A 23367-nucleotide genomic window follows, 5' to 3' on the forward strand; every position below is an offset into this window, starting at 1 on the left:
TCAGCTGAATGATCAGCACCCAATACCTCATAGCATTTATCACAACTGTAACTGGGCATTTGTTTAATGTCTACTTAAGCTCAAAGACAGCAAGAATCATGTCTGTCTTATTCATCAATGGATTCCCATAGAAGGTCACCAGTATGTGTCAGGCACTGTACTAGGTACTGCAGATGCAGCAGTTAATAAAACAGACAAAAATCCTGGCTCTCTTGGAGCTTACCTTCCAGCAGTCACTCACTGATTTCTAAAATGAGATGTTAGAGTGAGAGTCCTGAGAAATATCTGCAGATGTCTGTCAATTTGATTAAGTAATATCATTTTTAATCAGAATTTCTCAGAGTTTGAGAATTTTGAAAAGTTAACTAGTTTCAACCTTTAAGAATATATTTTTTCAAATTTATTTTCATGAAATTTCCAGAATAGGAAAATCTATAGAGACAGAAAATAGATAAGTGGTTGCCTAGGGAGAGGCACTGGGAGGAAATGGGGAGTGGCTGTTAATTGGGTACAGGATTTCTTTTTAGGGTGATGAAAATGTTCTAAAATTGATTATGGTGATGGTTACACAACTCTGGGAATGTACTACTGAGAAGGACTGAATTGTATATTTGAAATGGGTGGATTGTATGATATACGAATTATATCTCAATAAAACTGTTATATTAAAAAAAATGGAAAGGAATTTGTAGGGATAAGGAAGAACATTCTAACCTAATGGCCTCCATTTCCTTTGGAGGGTTTTGGGGGTTGGAAGGAAGACCTGAGGAACAAAACAAGGCCAATGAGAAAGAGAGCTAAGGAAACACTGAGGACACAGCTACAGTGAGAAAGAATGACTCCATGGGGATTACCTCTATAGGCAATCTTCCTGTAGGAACAGAAAGTCATGGGTGAACTACTTACTCCAAGACTAGGGCTGGCAGGGCAGCTACAACAGAAAGACAAGGGGCAAGAGGTTTGCCTGGAAATCTCTGGTAAGTTTGCTGTAGTATTTTTTAAATTCAGCCTTTTGTCTATGTATGACTTATTTTCTCATTTTCCTTAAGAGCAGGTGCAATGAGTCAGATTCTATCTCCTGAGTCTCTGATGTAGTGCTATATACATGCTGTTCACAATAAAAAAAACTTAAAACATGAATTAATAACTCAGACTTCATAAACAAAGTTAACATTTACTGAACATTTACTATAAGCCTAGGCATTATATTAGGTGCTTTACACTCATTTTCTTTAATTCTAATAGTTCCACGAGATAAGTAGTATTATCCCTGTGCTACACAGGAGAAAAAGGAGACTAAGAATGTTGAGTAATTTGCCCAAGGTCACAAGGCCAGTAAAGAATGAGGCCAAGATTCTAGAACAGATCTGTCAGACCCCCTCAATGCCTAAGCTTTAATCCACTGGACTGTCTTTTGACCATCAAAAAAGGACTTTCACATTGACTCTAGTGTTAGAAGAGTTTTTATTAATAATCAAATTATTTTAAATTGGTAATTCATGGTAATTAATAACTATATATCTTTAATTTGGCAACATTTGCACTGAAATACAGGGTTATCTTTTAACTTAATCCCTCTCTACGTGAAACCAAAGTAAAATTTCCAAAATTAAACACTATCTTTTTGACCTTTCCTATTGCTTAGATTTTATATTTACAGGAGCTTACTATACAGAGATTATACCAAAAGCAGTAAGAGAAGAGTTTATATCAACACTGAGTGAGGAAGAAAAATATGTTGTACTGAACTAATTTAAAACCTACCATCTTGCACAGAAGATGTGCCTGACTGAGGAGCCTTCTCTTGATTCTCCTTCTTTGCATCCATTGACTCTTAAAAAAAAAGAAAGAAAATAGTGAGAAATAACAGAAGGCCAGAGAAACAGTTTGAAAGAGTACTTATAAAAACCATAAACTAAAACTATTTTCTAATAGAAGCCAGTTTTAATTTTATAATTAATATCCTCATTTTCTGCATAGGACTTCACTTTCCAATATACAATTTACCTTTTTTAAATTTTATTTATTTATTTATCTATCTATTTATTTTTATTTTTGGCTGAGTTGGGTCTTTTGTTGCTGCGTGCAGGCTTCTCTCCAGTTGCGGCGAGCGGCGGCCACTCCTCGTTGCAGTGCGCGGGCCTCCCCTGCTGCGGAGCATGGGCCCTAGGCATGTGGGCCTCAGTAGTTGTGGCACGTGCGCTCAGCAGTTGTGGCTGGAGGGCTCTAGAGCACAGGCTCAGCAGCTGTAGCACACGGGCTTTGCCGCTCCGCGGCATGTGAGATCTTCCCAGAGCTGGGCTCGAACCCGTGTCCCCTGCATTGGCAGGCGGAATCCCAACCACGGAGCCACCAGGGAAGCCCATAATGTACCTTATAATTTGCTTATTTGTTTACTGTATGTCTCACTTCACTCAAATATAAGCTCCAAAAGATCAGGAATTTTTAAATTTTACTTTGTCTCCTTTGTTCACTGCTGTATCCTCAGTGCCTAGAAAAGGACCTGGCATACAGAACACCCTTGAGCATTTGTTAAATGAATGAACGAACAAACCAAAATGAGCTAGGCTGATCCTTACAATGTTCAGATTAATGTGCCTCAGAAATAAAGCGCAAGCTTTTGAGAATTTAAAACAAAAGGGGGGCTTCCCTGGTGGCGCAGTGGTTGAGAGTCCGCCTGCCGATGCAGGGGACACGGGTTCGTGCCCTGGTCCGGGAGGATCCCACGTGCCGCGGAGCGGCTGGGCCCGTGAGCCATGGCCGCTGAGCCTGCGCGTCCGGAGCCTGTGCTCTGCAACGGGAGAGGCCACAACAGTGAGAGGCCCACGTACCGCAAAAAAAAAAAAAAAAGGGAAGCTAAATTACAATGTAATTCAATGGACTAGGCAAAGTTTTTCTCTGTGCTAGGCTGAGGAACTCAAACAGTACTGGACCTTGGGACTTCAAGTCTAAGATGTATTTCATCCACATTTATTACAGTATATATTTCTTAAATGACTCATTTAAAAATTAATCAGAATACTATTATTATGCTGAAAAATTAACCAAAATTCTTTAATATTATCAAATAAGCAGTCAGTATTCTCATTTTCCTCATTGTCCTAAATATTTTAAATGTGTCTGTTTCAATCAGGACCCAAATAAAGTCCATACAGAGCAATGGCAGATACATTTCTTAAATTTCTTTTGATCTATAGACTCCTCCTCCTCCTCCTTCTTTTTCCCCCTTCCCCTAGCAATTTTTTTGCCGATGATACCAGTTCAGATTTTTCCAACCTGGAGTTTGCTGACTACTTCCTCATAATGCTGGGTTCTTCTGGTCCTTATATTTTCTCTTAATTCGTATAGCTATTTCGAGCCAGAAGAGCTTAACCAGATTCAGGTTTGGCTTCTTTGGGAGGAAGAGAGAAGATGACTTCATAGGTACTTCTCACAGGGGGTTCCTAATATACCTAGTTCTCTCTCTTTTTGTGATATGAGCTGCCATGGATGATTATTGCCTAGATCCATTAGTTCATTAGTGGCTGCAAAATGGAGGTATTCTAATTATCGTCCTGTCTTTATTAGCCAGAAAACTTCTATAGAGAGAAACCTCCCCTCTTCAACCATTCAGTTACCTTGAGGTAGAGCTCACAAAGGGAAGTCACAATCAACACTTTGTTCTTTTCCTTTATTTTCTAGTTTTCAAGATAATGAATTGTATCCGTGGGACTTCCCTGGCGGTCCAGTGGTTAAGACTGTGCTTCCAATATAGGGGGCATGGATTCGATCCTGGTTGGCGAACTAAGATACCACATGCCGTGCAGCCAAAAAATTTTAAAAATTAAAAAAAAAAAAGAGTCGTATCTCTACCATTCTCCACAGATGACAAATAAATTTTGTTTTGTTTTTTAGTATCATTATGAACTAACGAATTTAACCACACTTCATGTGTTTCTATCTATTGCTGTTTTACCCTTACTGATGCTTGAATTGTCAAGTGACAAATTTCTTAAAAAAGAATGTATGAATGATGCCAGGTGTACCATTTAAGGTAACAGATCTACTTTCTGGTTATGACTGAGTGACTCTTCAAGATACGTGAACACTCGACAGGGATGTATGGGCTGCTCTCTATTTAAATAATTTGGATAGTATGAAGACAGTACACATTTATATTTACTAAATAGTTCTACAGTAAGATTTTCTAATAGGAAAGAAAGTGAAATTATAAAGGCCTGGTTCCTGCTCTAGGGAAGCTAAGAATCTAGGTACAGAGACTATACTAAACTAATACACTTGACAAAAATGGAAATAGCAGAGCACAACATTCAGCATGCAGCCAGAGAAAAAGTCATGAGAGACAGAAGACTTAAACTGGGTCTTGAAGGAAGAACAGGATTTAGAACAACAAAGGTATGAAGAATGTATTAACGGGAAAGAAAACACAACTCAAAACAGAGAGTGCAAATGAGTGTGGCATATTCATGGGACAGTGAGCAAACTTCTCACTAGAGCAGGACAGGATGAAGCATTTTTTAAATCACCCATATTAGAGTAAGAAAATCTGGACTGTGATCTTGGCTGTCACAGATTGTTTTATGACCTGTTCACTTAAACTCCCTCAGTGTCAGCTTTCTCATTTATAAAACTAAGAAGGGAAGACAAGATTACCTTTAATAGCTATTCAGTTCTAAAATTCCAATTCTAAGCACCTAACGTCTTCTATAACTTTACTTTTAAAAAGGCTTTTTTCCCCCAAACATTCAATCTACCAAAAGATACTCATTCCCAATGAATAAATAAAAATATTTATCATCTTTAGACAAGTAAATCTTACCTTCATTCACTGTTTGCCCCATGGTATCCCTCTCTGGTGTTCTTTCCTACAAGGTGAAAAATCAATTACTACCTCCTTTTAACGTAATACATTTCTGAATGGTGGTATTATTACAAATCAGCTATAATGGGACTACATCAAACTAAAAAGCTTTTGCACAGTGAAGGAAACTATCAACAAAATGAAATAGCGACCTACTGAATGGTGAAAGATATTTGCAAATAATATATCCAATAAGGGGTTGATATCCAAAATATACAAATATCTCATACAACTCAACATCAAAAAAACAAACAACCCGATTAAAAAATGGGCAGAGAGAAACTAACACACCATTGTAAAGCAATTATACCCCAATAAAGATGTTAAAGAAAAAAAAAAAAAAAAATGGGCAGAGAATGTGAACAGACACTTTTCCAAAGAAGATATACAAATGGCCAATAGGCACATGAAAAGATGTTCAACAACACTAGTCATCAGGGAAATGCAAATCAAAACTTCAATGACATACCACCTCACACCTGTCAGAATGGCTATTATCAAAAGACAACAAATAGGGCTTCCCTGGTGGCGCAGTGGGTGAGAGTCCGCCTGCCCATGCAGGGGACATGGGTTCGTGCCCCGGTCCGGGAAGATCCCACATGCCGCGGAGCGGTTGGGCCCATGAGCCATGGCCACTGAGCCTGCGTGTCTGGAGCCTGTGTTCCGCAACAGGAGAGGCCACAACAGTGAGAGGCCCACATACCGCAAAAAGAAAAAAAGAAAAAAAAAAAAAGACAACAAATAACAAGTGTTGGTGAGGGTGTGGAGAAAAGGGAGCCCTCGTGCACTGTTGTTGAGAATGCAAATTGGTGCAGCCACTATGGAAAACAGTATGGAAACTCCTCAAAAAATTAAAAATATAACTACTGTACGATCCAGCAACCCCACTCCTGGGTATTTATCTAAAGAAAACAAAAACACTAATCAAAAATATATATGCACCCCTACGTTCACTGCAGCATGATTTACAACAGCCAAGATATGGAAGCAACCCAAGCGTCCATAAACAGATGAATGGATAAAGAAGATGTGATATATATACACAATGAAGTATTACTCAGCCATAAAAAATAAAATAAAATCTTGCCATTTGCAAACAACATGGATGGACCTAGAGGGTATTATGCTAAGTGAAGTAAGTCAGACAAAGACAAATACTGTATGATTTCTTATACGTGGAATCTAAAAAAACAAAACAAATGAACAAACATAACAAAACAAAAACAGTCATAGATACAGAAAACAAACAGGGGGTTGCCACAGGGTAAGGGGTTGGGAGGAAGAAAGAAAGGTGAGGGAGATTAAGAGGCTCAAACTTTCAGCTACAAAAAATGAGTCAGAGGTATGAAATGTACAGTGTGGGGAACACAGTCAATAATTATGTAATATCTTTGTATGGTAACAGATCATAATTGTAACTAGACTTACCGTGGTAATCATTTTGAAATGTACAGAAATATGAAATCACTATGTTGTGTAACAGGAACTAACATAGTGTTGTAGGTCAATTACACTTTAAAAACAAAGAAACAAACTCATAGAAAAAAAGATCAGATTTAATTATCAGATCAGATAAATAAATAATTATCTAACAAAGCAGGATAAAATACAGGTTCTTTGGGAAGTTAGGAGGTACTGTGAACTGAGAATATATAAGAAGCCTTCTCAGAGGAAATGGTAGGTAAACTGGTACTTTAAAGGTGAGCATTTCAATGAACAGAGAAGAATGAGAGAGGAATTTCAGGCTGAAGGTACAAAATGAGTGGACACTAAAGAAGAGCCTGCCTCCTCTACTTGATTATGAAATGCTGGAGTTGCTCAGATTCCTTCTGGGCTCTCATCTCCCTCTACAGTCTCTCAGGAGCCACCCATACACAGATGACTTGCAAAGCATTACCTTTCCTTCCCAGACTTCTCCTCTGAAAGTCAGACTGAAATAATTAAATGGATTGGCTATTTGATACCACTGGGAAGATGCTGTCAATTAAGGACTATAGCCTAGCAGCAAAAGAAAAAGTGAAATATATAGAGTGCTGAATCGAAGCAGAAAGTAAAGGGAGACGAGCTGTAATCCAGGTAGGGAACAAAGGCACTTAACCAACTCTAGTCAGAAAGTAAAAAGCTGTGAATTACATTAAAGTTAAGTCCCATTACTACACAAAGGGATTCAATTCAAAAAAACTCAGGGATGGGTCACACATAGAAGATATACCCAGGTTCCTATGTCCTTCTCTAAAATCTCTAACTCATAACTGAGTTCTGAATCTCAACTGGTATCAATTCCTCCCATTAGTTGAGTAAGTGATTTTGTAAATCCTAGAAGGTGAAAATATATGTTTAGAAATAATTAAAACCAAATCTTTTTTATCTTTTTTTAAATTGAAGTATAGTTGATTTACAATGTTGTGTTAGTTTCTGCTCTACAGCAAAGTGACTCTATACACATATATACATGTATATATACATATACATGTGTATATACTCTATACACATACACACACTTTTCCTGAAGACCTAAATAAAGAAATCCATGTATCATGTTCACAAGTTGGAAGATTACTTGGATAGGGATAAAAATGCACTAATCACAAGAGAAACTGGATTTAACCATGATTAAATTTTCTGTTTATCCAAAGGTACTGTTTAATCAAGATGGAGTAGTATTGGCATCAGAGCAGACATACAGATCAATGGAACAGAACAGAGAGTCCTGAAAGGTGCACCTATATACGGTCAATAGATTTTCAACAAAGCGCCAAGGTAATTCAGTGGACAAAGGATGGTTTTGGTTTTTTGCTTATTTTTTCAACAAATGGTGCTAGAACATATCTACATACAAAAAAAAAAAAAAACCTACAATGAGGTACCACCTCACACCCGTCAGAATGGCCATCACTGGAAACGAAATCATCTCAAGGAAATAACTGTACTCCCATGTTCACTGCAGCATTATCTGCAATAGTGAGGGTATCGAAACACCTAAGTGTCCATCGACAGATAAACAGATAAAGAAAATGTGGTGTGTATATGTCCAATGGAATATTATTTAACCTTATAAAAGAAGGAAACCTTGCCATTTGTGACAATACAAATGAACCTGGAGAGCATTATACTAAATGAAATGAGCCAAAGACAAATACTACATGGTATTATTTACATGTGAAATCTTAAAAAAAAAAAAAAGGAAATATGTGAGGTGATGGATATGTTAATTAATTTGCTTGTGGAAATCCTTTCACACTATATATGAATATCAAATTATTACTTTGTGCACTTTAAATATACTACAATTTTATTAGTCAATTATACCTCAATAAAGCTGGGTGGGGAAAAAAAAGAATGGCCATCATTAAAAAGTCTTCAAATAACAAATGCTGGGGACTTCCCTGGTGGTCTAGTGGTAAAGAATCCGCCTTCCAATGCAAGGAACGTGGGTTCGATCCCTGGTCGGGGAACTAAGATCCCACATGCCGTGGGGCAACTAAGCCCGTGGCCATAACTACTGAGCTCGCCCACCTCAACGAGAGAGTCTGCATGCCACAAACTACAGAGCCCACGCGCCACAACTAGAGAGAGAAAACCTGCACGCCACAACCAGAGAGAAGTCCACGCACTGCAACAAAGTGCCTACATGCCACAACAAAAGATCCCGCGTGCCTCAACGAAGATCCCACATGCCACATCTAAGACCCGATGCGGCCAAAACAATAAAGAAAAAAAATGCCACACTGGGAGTGTGGGATTAGCAGATGTAAACTACTTATATAGGATGGATAAACAACAGGGTCCTACTGTATAGCACGGGAACTATATTCAATATCCTGTGGTAAACCATAATGGACGGACTTCCCTGGTGGTCCAGTGGTTAAGAATCCGCCTTCCAATGCAGGGGAAGAGGGTGTGATCCCTGGTTGGGGAACTAAGATCCACATGCCATGGGGCAACTTAAGCCCGCACGCCGCAACTAGAGAAGCCTGAGCACCACAACTAAGACCTGACGCAGCCAAATAAATTTAAATAAACAAACAAAAATGGTCCACATCAAAAAAATCTTTAAAAAAAACCATAATGGAAAAGAATATTAAAAAAAGAATGTCTGTATGTGTATAACTGAGTTACTTTGCTGTACAGCAGAGATTGGCACAGCATTGTAAATCAACTATACTTCAATTTAAAAAAAAGAAAAAAAACACCTCACAACAGACAAAAACTGCTACCTTGAGATAGATCATAAATGTAAATGTAAAGCCTAAAACTATAAAATTTCTAGAGGAAAACATAGAGCTCTTGTGACTTTGAGTTAGGCAATGATTTCTTAGATATGACACAAAAAAGCACAACACATAAAACAAAAAATGATAAATTGGACTTCAAAACTAACAACTGCTCTTCAAATGACACTGTTAAGAAAATAAAAGGATAAGCTACAGGATTGGAGAAAATATCTGCAAAACACATATCTGATAAGAGATCTGTACCCAGAATATACAAACTACTCTGACAACTCAATTTTAAAAGGCAAACAGAGCCCAATAAAAACACAATTGGCGGGCTTCCCTGGTGGCGCAGTGGTTGAGAGTCCGCCTGCCAATGCAGGGGACGCGGGTTCGTGCCCCGGTCTGGGAGGATCCCACGTGCCGCGGAGCGGCTGGGCCCGTGAGCCATGGCCGCTGGGCCTGCGCGTCCGGAGCCTGTGCTCCGCAACGGGAGAGGCCACAGCAGTGAGAGGCCCGCGTGCCGCAAAAAAAAAAAAAAAACACAATTGGCAAAAGATTTGGACAATCACTTCGATAAAAAAGATACATAAACGGCCAACTAGCATGTGAAAAGATGTTCAACATCATTAGTATTCTGGGAAGCACAAATTAAAGCCACAATGATATACCACCACATAAATGGCTAAAATTAAAAAGACTAACACTACCAAATGCTGGTGAAGATGAGGAACTGGAACTCTCATTCATTGTTGATGGTAATGTAAAATAAGTACTCCTATTAAAATAGAACCTTCTTAGAGTTAAATGCAAAGCAAATATTCTTAACTTCAAAACCAGTGTTTTGGAATCCAAAGCACTTACTTTAGAGGTAGAACCACAGACCAAAGAATCAAATATTCTACTTATCCCTAGATAAAAACAGAAAGAATTCCAGACCCCTTTAGTTTGAGATTAGCCATATTAGACAAAATCAACTCTTTCAGAGTTTGGAAACGTTTCCTTTTCAATTATCATAGTCATTCAGCACCACTGAGCAGACATATACTCTTATGAAGTCCGAAGTCATGTCAAAAAAAAGACTTCAACATAAAAAAAGAACCCAAACTCTTTAGGAAATGAGTCAGTGATTCAATAAGCCTTCCCTTTCAGTCATTATGGTTTTACAGTGCAGTGAGTTTTTAGGAAGACATCATCAAAAGTGAGCTTGTGTCCACTGTGGTAATTTAAGAGTTCTTGCAGGGTCACGATAAAGTCAAAATCATTTGCCCTAAACACTCTTCTTCACTATAAACAGCCTTTACTGTCTTCCCTCTTGAGCCATGTAGCTTCCATGTTCCACCGCACCAATCATTCCAATGTAAAATGAAATAGTTTTCCCTTTAAGAGAATATGATCCTGCCCTGTTTTATTTCCTTTATATATATTCCACACCACCTAGAACAGCACTACGCACAGGTAGATTCAAACTGAACACCTGAGTGAATATTCACCAACCTTTAATAAAACTGTTTCTTTTCAAATATTTTGAAATTCATAAACTTCACTGGAGACTTATTTTATTTCCTACTCTCTCCAATATTCCTACTATCCAAGTTCTATATTTGGCATATGCAAATGTGTAAATTCTCATTCAATTTATGTACCAAATGTACAACCAAAGTGAATGCCTAAACTTACTTTTGAGCAAATAGAGTTCTGTCTTAAAAAGTATCACTACTTAAACTATCTTAAACTTCAAAGTGTCATGCACTATACAGACAAAACAGTACAGCAAAATATTACAGCATCCTCCTTGTTAGAAAAATGCCCAATCAAACTCTCTGATGGGAAAATGGGTAATTCCATTCCAAAGGAACAAAGTAAATATACCAACTGTCTCTCTACTGGGCTCTCAAAACTACAAAAGCTAATCCATTTAAACCTGCAAAGAGAATAATCTTTTTTGTTTTACTTGAACACATGACTTTTAGTTACAGACATTTATTTACAGACATGTGGGCATAATCCCATGTGTCAAGGGTTTATGCCCATAAGAATCAACAAGACAAGGCCTCTGCCCTCTGGGAGGTCCCCGGCAGGGCTCCCAGGCTGTGGAGCAGATATGGAAGCAAGTCTTATATAATACGAGTTGTTTACCTGCTCACCTCTCCTCACAGACTGTAAAGTGATTGAGAATTACTCTTCCTTGTAGCTCTCCCACAGCTAGCACAAAGCCTTGCACTTAAAAAAAAGTACTCAAAGGTTCTGTTAGTAACTAAAATCTCACTCTAAATGTATATACGGGTCTCTATAGGATTATATGAGTAAAAGATTATTTAAGCATGGAGAGAAACATAGGACATATACTAGGCTGTTAATAAGGCTTACCTGGGAGGGTAAAGATGATGGGGTGTGTGGGGGAGAGGGCATTATAAATATATTTTGTGTGATATAATTCTATTTGTATAAAATTTTGCACAAGCTTGCATAAAGTAATGCAAAAATATTTTGGTGATCCTCCTTTTCTGCATCACAGGGTGGTGAGATTTCAGGTGACCTTTATTTTCTTCCTTATATTTTTATGTATGATTTGAATTCTTTACAATGGTATATATTAAATAATCAGAGAAAGTTATTTTCATTTGTGGGGGGAATGTACCCTGACAGTTTTTTTAAAATAATCCCTAAATGTTGTTATATTATTAAGAAGCTCTGTATATGCAATCCTGGCTTATCACATAAGTTTTAACAAATTATATGGTTACTGTGATGGTTACTGGCAGCCATAACAATTACACAAAAATATTATTTCTAGTGCTTAAAGCCATTACAAATTACTTCATCTCCCTGAGTCTTGGGTTTTCCCATGTGTAAATTAAGGCTAATACCATCTACACTTCATAGTGTGGTCATGAAATTAAATGTAGTCATGAAATTAAACGAGATAGTATAGGTACAGCATCTAGCATAGTATCCTGAACAACTGGAAGCTCAAAGACTGTTTTCTATCCCATCCCAACACCCCAAGGTGAGTGAGTTTTAGCATTAACACAACATTAATTACATTGTAAAGTGGAACTACATTCCTACTTTGATTCCTGAGCATTACTTATTCTCTTCCAAAGTATAAACTAAAAAGGTGTTGTTTAAAGAAACAAATGCTAACTTTAAGGCACTCTTAAATTAAGCAGTAATATACATATATATATATAATGCCCAGACATATAATTACTAAAGAAAGCAGCCACCATCTCCCAACCAGCATTATCAGAAAGCCTATATATTCTAGCTAAAGCCAAAAAAAACTTGATGTCACCCCATGTTGGATGACTCTGAGGTATAGTTATTCATGAATATATTATTTCCTTTAGGGTTGGTGAGTATTGGAAATAGCTTTAGGTTCTCTGTGAACTAAAATGGCCTTTGTGGGCTTCCCTGGTGGTACAGCGGTTGAGAATCCGCCTGCTAATGCAGGGGACACGGGTTCGAGCCCTGGTCCGGGGAGATCCCACATGCCACAGAGCAACTACGCTCACAAGCCACAACTACTGAAGCCCACGTGCCTAGAGCCCGCAATCCACAACAAGAGAAGCCACCTCAATGAGAAGCCCACACACCGCAACGAAGAGTAGCCCCTGCTCGCCGCAACTAGAGAAAGCCCGCGCGCAGCAACGAAGACCCAATGCACCCAAAAAAAAAAAAAAAAAAAAAAGCACATACAAATTGAATGGGAAAGATAGACGTTTTCCTAGGACTGAATACTAGGAGAAATTTGTACAGATTCTGATGTAAAGGAATACTGGCTAATTTAATAGGAAGTATCTTTGACTATAATTTGAGAAAAAATAAAATTTGCATTGTCCCTGTTATAATGCCCCAGCATTACAATGTAATTCACCTATGTCCTTCAGTCGCAGTAGAAGGACAGAGATTATAGGAGTTAAGGGACTACACCATGATCTGTTGGTAAACCCTGGATAGTATCAATTCAGAATGCTTCAAATAAAGATATACTGTGGAGTTAAGACTTACATACCACATACACAGACAGCACAGCTATTACCTTTCTGGAAAATATTAGGAGCCTGACCTTTTAGAAATAAAGACGTACCTCATTTCCACAATGGTGGTCTGCAGAAGAAACTAGAGAAAAGCTTAGCTTTGCTCTCAATATACTTTGAACTGCCTCAGCACTTCAAGAAAAACTCAAATAAGACCCCCAAAGTAGTTCTCCATGTTACATGGGAGAGAAAAATTAAAAGCTTTGTTTTATTTTTGCCAGCACTAAGAGAATGTTTCACTAAATGTATATAAGGAGCAACTTCACTGCATTAAAAAAAAAAAAAAATCCAGGGACTTCCCTGGTGGTCCAGCAGTTAAAACTCCACGCTCCCAACGCAGGCAGCCCGGGTTAGATCAGGAAAACTAGATCCCGGCACACCGCAACGAAGATCCCACATGCCGGAACGAAGACCTGACGCAGCCAAATAAATAAATAAATATTTTAAAATAATAATAATAAAGATTACCTGGTACTGTGTGTTTGAATCACATAACAGCTCTTGGCACATCCACTGTGCTCAAAAATATTTTAAAAAATAAATCCAAAAATTCAAGTATAAGCCCAAAAATGTAGTAGGTTATAGTGTCTGACATTGACATTTATTTCCTTTACCACAAGACCACAGTTACACTAAACCTAGTAGTTGTATCCAGCAGGCTTTGAACAAGGATAGATAGACTGGGGTCTTTTACAAAACCATTTGTTTTGCAGATTGTATCTTATAACAGAAGTAAGGGCTGATAATAGATCAACAAATGCTTTGAAAGTCTTGCATTGTTTTAAAACATTTTCTCAGTATGATTAAACAATGTAAAACACTGATTAAAGTGAAATTATTAAACCTAAAACTCCTATTGCTCTTATCTGATTCTGGAGAAAATTCTACAATTTTTTTTGAGAAAGACAGTTTTAAAGGACTATTTAGCAAGTTAATGGGTCCATAATTCTAAGATTACAGGGCTCTTCCATTATTTGTTTGCTTTTTTTTTTCTTTTTGCCTTTCCATTGCGTTTTGTTTTGAAGATGAAGTAATACACCTTGAGTCTCTAATTAGAGACCACTACCTGAAGAGTCAATAAGGGGCAACATTTTGACAAGGACAGGAACTAGCAAGAAATTTCCCAGGGCCCTTTTCGACTTCAGGCCATTAGTCAGATGTTATAAAATGGATGGAATTACAGAATCTCAACCTGAGAGAATATAAAAATAAACAAAATACAGATGCTAAACTGAAAACAATAAATTTGTTCCCTCAGCAACAGCAAGGTTTGCTGCCATATGTGTCAGACAGAAGTCCCATAGGTGAGAATAAAGTCCAAATTTAAGCATTCATTATTCACTTGTTCACTCAACCTCCCATTTGACAGACATTAAAATCCACATTTTTTGAAAGAGTAAAGTGACCTTAAATTGAGACAACACTGAATTTTTTATCGGTGTAGAAAAATTCTCAACTATATTATACATTTACCAGACTACTGTTTCCTGATAACCAGGGTTTTGGGTAATAAATATAATGATAACACCCATAACACAAAGAGTTGCTGGGCTACCTCACTTCCTGCAATCTGGCCTCTACCTCCTCACTTCTATAACTGCTTTCCAAGGCCCCAATTACCCCCCAGACAACAAACCCAATTACAGTGTTTCAGTCCTACTTCCCCTTGACATTTCAGGAACCCTCTGTGATAGATCCGTCAACCCTCATCTTAGACACCGCTCCTCTCTGAGCCTCATATGTAGGTAGGACCTGGTGGTCCTACCTCTATTATCTCTTTGTGTCTACTTCCTCCTTCTGTCCCAGCCATTGATCTTCTGTAGTCACTCAGTCTCTTCCTCTATATTCTACAAATTTTTAGAATCTCGTTCTATTCCACGGTTCATGCAACATCCCTATGTGCATAACTCCTATATCAGCACCTCTAGTCCCAATCTCTCTCCAAAATTTCTACTCTAGCCAAATGAACATCAGTCTGAATGCCTCACAACTCCTCACATACTACATATTTTTAAAAATCAAACTCGGGAATTACGTGGTGGTCCAGTGGTTAGGACTCCACGCTTCCACTGCAGGGGGCCTGGATTCAATCCCTGGTTGGGGAACTAAGATCCCACAAGCCGAGTAGCACGGCCAGAAAACAGAAAAACAAAAAAACAAAACTCTTTTGTCCTCCAAAATGAGCTCCTCTTCCTCTGCTTCCTATTCTAGACATCACAAACTCCCAATTTTTCTGAATTAGAAGTCATCTTTGAGTCCCCTCCTCCTTTGCCCAATATCTTATCAGTTACCAAGTTCTGTTGATTCTAGAAGCTCGGAAAGCTGGTAGTGAAAGAAAAATGATTCAAACCTAAGTTTGTCAGACACCAAAAGACAGGGATACAATACACTGTTCAAGCTTTGAAAGGGAGAAGTAAGGAGACATACACACCATGTACCCTGCACAGAATGGATCCTTGAAGGCAGGAGAAAATAAAGATTATGGTCCCTGGGGTCTACTGATGGTGGTGCTGGCAGTGGTAATAATAAATACTAAGAGCTGTCACTTACTGACCTCTTGCTAAATGTCTGGTACCCAACTAGGGCCTTTATAGTCATTTTTCTTATCTAAAGCCTATTACAAGCCTGTAGGGTTAATACTGTTATTAATGGCCATTTGAAAGTTAAAGATGTTGAAGCTCAAAGACCTGTACAATTATTACCCAGCTGGATTTAAACCTAGGTCCATGAATGCTAAGCCATTATGCTAAAATTGCTTCTGTTGTGTTTCTGTGCATGCCTTATCTCCCCTACTAGATAAGCTTTTGGGGGCAGTATTATGTCTGGTTCACCTTTGTATTCTGCAGTGTCTATCCACCATGTCTATCACATAGTACGGCCCCCAAAATGTTTGCAAAATGAGTAAATCTGTTGTGCTACAGTATATTTATACCTAAACCATATAGTCCCAGAACATTGTGGTTTTTAAAAATAATTTTGGTGAGGTTTTCTTTTGGCTGTCATTGTTCTCCATTCTTTTCTGCAATGTCTACTCTGCTGTCTTAGTTTACCCACAAATCTAGATCGGTGGGCCAAGGAGAAAGTTCTGTGAGATATGAGATAGTCCCCCAGTCCCCACATCTCCCTCCTTCCCAACATCTAATACACCTTCATTTTTCTTACTCTGAATTTGATTTCTAGGATGTTTGAAGTCTCAAAAAGACAGGCCCCAGTACAAATGTGTTATTATTACAGCCATTTTTCCAGGGAGAAGATCTAGATATACTATGCTGTACCAGAATTCAGTTTATAAATTGCAACTACATAGCAGTTTGAACTAAAATATGCGCTTTAAACCAATATTCACAAAAAAAGGAAAAGACACAGTCCCTACACACAAAATAATTTAACTGCAAAAATATTTCATTATATCCCCTTGAGCATAATCAACAGTATAAGAAGTTTCAAGGCTAAAAGAGGTTTACATATATGTCTGCTGGTAGTTTTAAAGAAAAGGTTGAAAGAAGTGACTGAAGTTATACACACACATAATTCACCACAAACTATTGATGAAATAGCACAGGTAGAACTTTTTTCTTTTTTAGTCTATCTTGTTATAAAGACACTGTTTTCAAATTTGAAAAACAAACAAAAAAGTTCTTTATTGCTCAGTCAATATGCAAGAAAATGATAGAGAAGTCTAAATTAACTGCATAAAATAACACCTTTAAGTTTTTCATTTTGACTTGAAAATAGTTTATTACTTTCATTTCAAGAAGTACTTCACATTTATACCTAAATGCAAAAGCACTTGACTTAATTGAAATATATTATAGCTATATGTTTTCCTTTGACAAAGAGAAGCTGGCTCTTCTAACTAAAAATTTGATCCTGGTAAGATGATTATCTTAACAGGTTTACAGAAGTGTATACAGTTGGCTCTCAGTATCCATGGATGTAGAACCCACAGATACAGAGGGCCGAATGTGCTAACGCATTTTATATAAGGGACTTGAGCACCCATAGGTTTTGGTATCCGAGGGGGTCCTGGAACCAATACCCCACAGATACAGAGGGACACCTGTAGGATATCCATTGCACAGCTATACATAACTTGTTGAATTGGACATGATTCATCATTTTAAGATTTCACAAGCATCTACTCTATTTACTTAGTATTCAAATTTCCCCATTTTCTGATATATTTATAAATATAATCAGAAAAAATCTAAATTCTAATGTTGTAATTACTTGTAAAATTAAGATCCCATCTCTGAACTGTGAGTAGTCAATATTAAGAATGAACATTTTTAGGGACTTCCCTGGTGGTCCAGTGGTTAAGACTCTGCGCTCCTAATGCAGGAGACCGAGGTTCAATCCCTGGTCAGGGAACTAGATCCTACATGCTGCAACTAAAAGATCCCGCACACCGCAACTAAGACCCAGTGCAGCCAAATAAATAAATATAAATATTTTTTTAAAAGAATGAACATTTTTAGTAGTGAGGATGTATCAAATCAAGCCTTCTGGAGGAGCAACTTACTTATGCTTCAGTAAAGTCTACCCCCAACGACTTAGAAATTAATCTTTTTCTGTGTTAAAGCAAACCCAAGAAGAAAACAACTATTTTAAAAAAATTTTAATTTATCTAACAAATTATAGTCTCCAGGGCTTCCCTGGTGGCTCAGTGGTTAAGAATCCACCTGCCAATGCAGGGGACACGGGTTCGAGCCCTGGCCCAGAAAGATCCCACATGCCGCGGAGCAACTAAGCCCATGCACCACAACTACTGAGCCTGCACTACAACTACTGAGCCTGCACTCTAGAGCCCGCATGCCACAACTACTGAGCCCGTGTGCCACAACTACTGAAGCCCACGCGCCTATAGCCCGTGCTCTGCAACAAGAAGCCACTGCAATAAGAAGCCCGCGCACCTCAACGAAGAGTAGCCCCCGCTCGCCGCAACCAGAGAAACCCTGCGCACAGCAATGAAGACCCAAAGCAGCCAAATAAATAAATTATAGTCTCCAAGTTAAATAATTAATCCCTTACAATTTTTAAACAATATATGTGAATGCTATGCATTTAGTTAAGAAGTGAGTCATTCAGAAAACAGATAAATGAAAAAAGTCAAGGGTTGCCAAAATCCCAGTTTATAGTTGTAAATTCCTAAGGTTTTAAAGCACGGCCACAGGCTAATTGCCCAAAGACCTGTTGCCCACCGACATTTGCAGAGGACTGAAGTTAATAGCAGGGCATGTCAATTTACCACAGGCAGCTCTCCGGTGCGACATTTTGACAAAAGAACTGGGTCAGGTTACAGCCTGTTCCTATTATCACAGCAGTCTAGATTTATAGTTTCTAACACTGGCCCTACAAGAAATAATGGAAATGATGACAACAACAATCCCTGCTAGACAACAGATTACAGAAAAGCATGCAATAAACCACAATCTGAAGTGACCAGAAAACTAAACATCCCTGACAATGCTTAAAACATGAGGCAGGTGTCAGTAAATTACCCATTTAAACATTTCTACAACCTCTCAAAACCTCAGCACAAAAAAATCTCAAATCAGAGTTTCTAATCTAAAGCCAAGCAATATACAAAGGTATTTAAATTATTGAGTACTATAGTTTAATTCTTTTAGTAACCATCAAAGACAATGTAGTTCATTTGAACAGATTTATGAAACTCTACCAAATTAATAAAAAATAAAGAGAATAATGAACATTACTTTTCAAATAACTTTAAAGTATACTGGAAAACACTCCAAATTATACTTAACATCTTTCAAAAGAAAAAAAAAAAGGCAGTTTCACAGCAAAGGGCACAAGTTTACAACTGTATTCAGAGAGGCAAGAGAACTGCAGAAAATAAGCATGTGATTCACTCACTGCTTAATTTAAAACTAAAAGAAGTTTGTCAATACATTTGCTTAAAAGACTATGTCAAGGTTACAAGGTACATACCAAGCAAACGGAGCTGTTTGTCTGGAATTCAACACCAGTTAATCCTTATGAGAAACAGAGGTCGAGAAAAATCAAATATGTATTCTAAACCCAAAAAGCGAAGAGAGTTCCACCACCTTTCCCCTGAGAAAAGAAAGCATCCTCAAAATATGCCCTAAAATTGCAATATACCTGTCCCTCCAGAAGTTTACAATGGCATGTTACCACAAAAGGTGGGTACTCTCTTTCCGCTCTTACAACAATTTGCTCCTATAAACTTAGGAAGGGGCAGAGCCACAGCCATAAACACAGGTCACAAGTAGTAGGTAGTCAAATGCTCTCTACCTTCAAATGTTTCCCAGCTCATTACTCATACAAAGCTTATCTTTTTTTTTTTTAACTCCTTGGTTAAATAATGAATTCACCTAGTCTATGTCAGACAAGTATGAAATTCAGTTGAACAGCACCATCATATAAACTGCTTATAGGAGCCTCAAATCTTTCACTGTTAACACAGTAAGATATTCTCATTTCTTAAGCTAAAACCTTTCCATCACATGCCTAAAAAATAAAAGTAAGAGAAAGGTTTAGGAATATATGTTTAGTAGAAATCATTTAGCATAAAAATCACAAGTATTATTATTTCTAAGGTAGCCAAGGTTTACTTATTAGACAACGTAAAGACAAAATAAGCAAAAACGCCTTACTCGTGAAAACCAAACAACATATGCATATTTCAAATCTTAGATGGTTTCTGAAATTTTCTAAAGTTATCATGCTTTAAGAATGGTCACCTCGGGCTTCCCTGGTGGCGCAGTGGTTGAGAGTCCGCCTGCCGATGCAGGGGACACCAGTTCGTGCCCCGGTCCAGGAAGATCCCACATGCCGCGGAGCGGCTAGGCCCGTGAGCCATGGCCGCTGAGCCTGCGCGTCCGGAGCCTGTGCTCCGCAACGGGAGAGGCCACAGCAGTGAGAGGCCCGCGTACCGCAAAAAAAAAAAAAAAAGGTCACCTCTGCTATTTTTTAAAAAATGAGACGTTATCGCTACAGTAAAGTCATTTCTACTCTTAGAGTAACCAAAGCTCAAATTAGTTAGAGCCTGGAAAACTTATCACTAAATTATACCAACCTATTTTAATCTAAGAGCAGTGGTTTCTCTTATTTATTTCCCCAAGACGAAAGGATTATAAAGATTAAGACTCCAAGACGGGACTTACCTGGTGGCGCAGTGGTTAAGAATCTGCCTGCCAATGCAGGGGACACGGGTTCGAGCCCTGGTCCGGGAAGATCCCACATGCCGCGGAGCAACCAAGCCCATGAGCCACAACTACTGAGCCCACGCACCACAACTACTGGAGTCCGCGCGCCCTACAGCCCATGCTCCACAACAAGAGAAGCCACCGCAATGAGAAGCCCTCGGCAACTAGAGAAAGCCCGCGCGCAGCAACTAAGACCCAACACAGCCAAAAACAAAAAAAGACTCCAAGCCAAGGAAGGGTAAACTTTTCCTTTCAAAATGACCAACATTTGCCATTTTCAAAATTTCCACATCTTTGGTTCCTGAAATCATCAATCACTTCAAATTCTAAGATATTATATAGTAATTTTCAGACACTAATAATGTTCCTTAAATTCTTAGGGGCACTTGATTTGCTCACTCCAAAGTACAAAATATCTGGCAATGGCAGACCAATATTCATACCATAGCCTCATGGCTCTAACGTTGATGGTTAGCAGAGTTCACTTTGTTCATATCTTATACATCCTAAAAACCAGGAATATTACTAGGAGGAGACAATGAGACTCCCAGGGAGGTGACCTAATAGAGAACATGACCTCAGATTTCCATTCACAACTGGAATGAAAATTGCCCTGGCCTAAAGGGAAAAAAAGCAGCAGAGTAACCTGGCAAAAAAAAAAAAAAAACTAGAGGTGACTAATAACTCAAATAGCAGAGGATCCTTTGCATCCTCCAGTGTTCCAGTTACCAAAGTTCCAACAGTCATTTCTATTAACCCAAACAGAGGGGCAGTAAAATATTCAAGTGAAGTTTTCCTCCTCCCTCCCTTTCTCCCCACCCTGCAAGAGCTCAAACTAAAATTGGGATTTGGACCTTCCTTAAGTGGAAAAAAGGGCTACATCATTTTCATTCAAAAAATTTGGCATTTACTCAGTCTTCTCAAGGCACTTTACTATCATCAATTATTTCTCAGTGAGAGAGTGCAGGATTACCCTGACCATTTCACTGATGCGGAAACAGACACCAACAGCAAAGGGAACAGGGGCAGGAAGAGGGGCGATAGGAAGCATCTGGGAGGAACAGGCAGGCAGCTAAAAAGGAACAAACCCAAAAGAAAATGAGAGTCACATCTGGCTTAAAGCTGACCATCATAACCCTTGTTATTTTTTAGCTCAGAGAGATTTCTGAAACGTTCTGAAAACAGAAAGTGCTCTAAATTATCAGTTCATATCTTGTTACAGCCTAAACTTCTTGGTCATAGAAGTAAAGTTACTTAGCATTAAAAACTCACTATCCAGAGCCCATACTGATTTCAATTTATACCAGTAATTCATTTTCTCTCTCAAGCCTAACCAGTATGTTACCTGTTTGACCCAGAAAACAATCTCTCATAAAAATATATCTTTATATCAACATAATCATAACAAAAAGGCACAAAGTTAATATCACATAAGTCAGAAATAATTCATAGTTCCACTCAAATTTTGTTTAGAGAATTATGACCAAAACATTGACTCCCTGAATTTGCCATTGAAATAAGAGGACTACTTGTTCTACATTCGTATTGATTTTCTTAACTATAACCTTGAAATTTTCAGGAATAAACTACTAATGGGAAGCCTTAAACACCCCAGAAACCAGCACACATAGCAGTAGGTTGAACTGAACCCCATACTACAGGCAGCACAGATAGCTAATAAAAATGTGTTGACTGAAGCATAAATCAAAAAGACTGACCAACTGCCTCATGAGAAACACCACCTCTTGAAGAGTGACTCCAGGGGCTTCCCTGGTGGTGCAGTGGTTAAGAATCCGCCTGCCAATGCAGAGGACACGGGTTCGAGCCCTGGCCCAGAAAGATCCCACATGCCGTGGAGCAACTAAGCCCGTGTGCCTCAACTACTGAGCCTGCGCTCTAGAGCCCGTGCTCCGCAACGAGAAGCCACCGCAATGAGAAGCCCGCGCACCTCAACGAAGAGTAGCCCCCGCTCGCTGCAAATAGAGAAAGCCTGTGCGCAGCAACGAAGACCCAACACGGCCAAAAATATATAAATAAAATAAATTAAAAATAAAAAATTCTATCCGACTGTTTTGAAGAATATGGATAAAGACATAGCCAAACAAATACAAGGCATCAGGTGAGAACTCAAACTTTTCTCAAAATCCCAATTGGACTCAATTCCAAAAGCTATTTTCACATTCCTGCCATTAAATATACAAAACCACAAACATAGTGAAAGAACGTTCATCCTTGGAAATACATTATTTAACGCGTAATTTAAAAAAAGAATGGCAAGAGAGGCAGAACTGTCATTACTGAAGAACATTGCCAAGCAGTGTTACTGAGAAAAATTAAATATGAGTCTATGAACTATCGTTATAATACAACTGCTTGTCATAGGAAGTTGTACTCCATAAATGTTATACATCTTATAATACTCTTTCCCCAAACTAGAAATATGAATAGCTCTGGGAGCATTAAAAATGCAGCAGCATCTGCAGTTGTTTTCAGGAAGAAAACCATCTCCAATAATTTCGCAAATCACATGATCAGAAGGAAGTATTCACTTTCCCTGCCTCAGTTTTCCCCTCCAAACCGACCCATTCACTTTTAGAGATGTCTGTCCTAAAGTCACCTTATAGGTACGTCATAAATGTTAATCTTCTAATTCTTCAAAGAAGAGGCTAACACCAAATTGTAAATCACACTTTATAATGAACGACAAACGTATTAAAACCTCTTTTAAAAAAAATCAAGACCTTAAACGGGAACCTGTAACTAAATACCTGTGCTGCCCTAACATTGGGGGGGGGGGCGAGGGGAAGGCGGCGCGAATTTTCAGCTCAGCCCTCAAAGCAACGTATAACCTCAAGACGCAAAATCTATTAAATTCGTCTACTCGCTCTTCCCCTGGCGATTCACACTAGGGTGTAGCACAACCAATATCCAGGTGGAAAAAGCGAGAACGGTATCTCAAAGTGAAGGCAACAGTGGTCCTTTGACCCACTCATGCCGCAAGTGCACGGCGGCCGCCTCTCCGCTCCTGGGGAGAGCTGGAGCCCGGCTCTCCGGCCCCC

At 38.6% G+C, this 23367-nt stretch overlaps 1 protein-coding gene across 9 annotated transcripts in view; it reads right to left on the reverse strand.

The window, feature by feature from the left end:
- Positions 1-23367, reverse strand: part of SCML2 (Scm polycomb group protein like 2) — a 108860-nt gene that overhangs the window by 63351 nt on the left and 22142 nt on the right. For 6 of the 9 annotated variants that reach the window (XM_079910160.1, XM_079910156.1, XM_079910155.1 and 3 more), the window contains exons 2-3: positions 4820-4865; positions 1765-1833 (exon numbers count right to left, since the gene is read on the reverse strand). In XM_079910160.1, the coding sequence (XP_079766286.1) occupies positions 1765-1833; positions 4820-4841 (91 nt within the window). In that variant the 5' untranslated portion in view covers positions 4842-4865. Of the gene's footprint in view, positions 1-1764; positions 1834-4819; positions 4866-19070; positions 20225-20266; positions 20322-21162; positions 21253-23367 lie in introns of those variants that run through there. The other 3 variants (XM_079910158.1, XM_079910157.1, XM_079910159.1) reach the window with 3 other exon arrangements.

This window comes from Stenella coeruleoalba (genome assembly GCF_951394435.1).
Source record: "Stenella coeruleoalba genome assembly, chromosome: X".
Classification (NCBI taxonomy): Eukaryota; Metazoa; Chordata; class Mammalia; order Artiodactyla; family Delphinidae; genus Stenella; species Stenella coeruleoalba.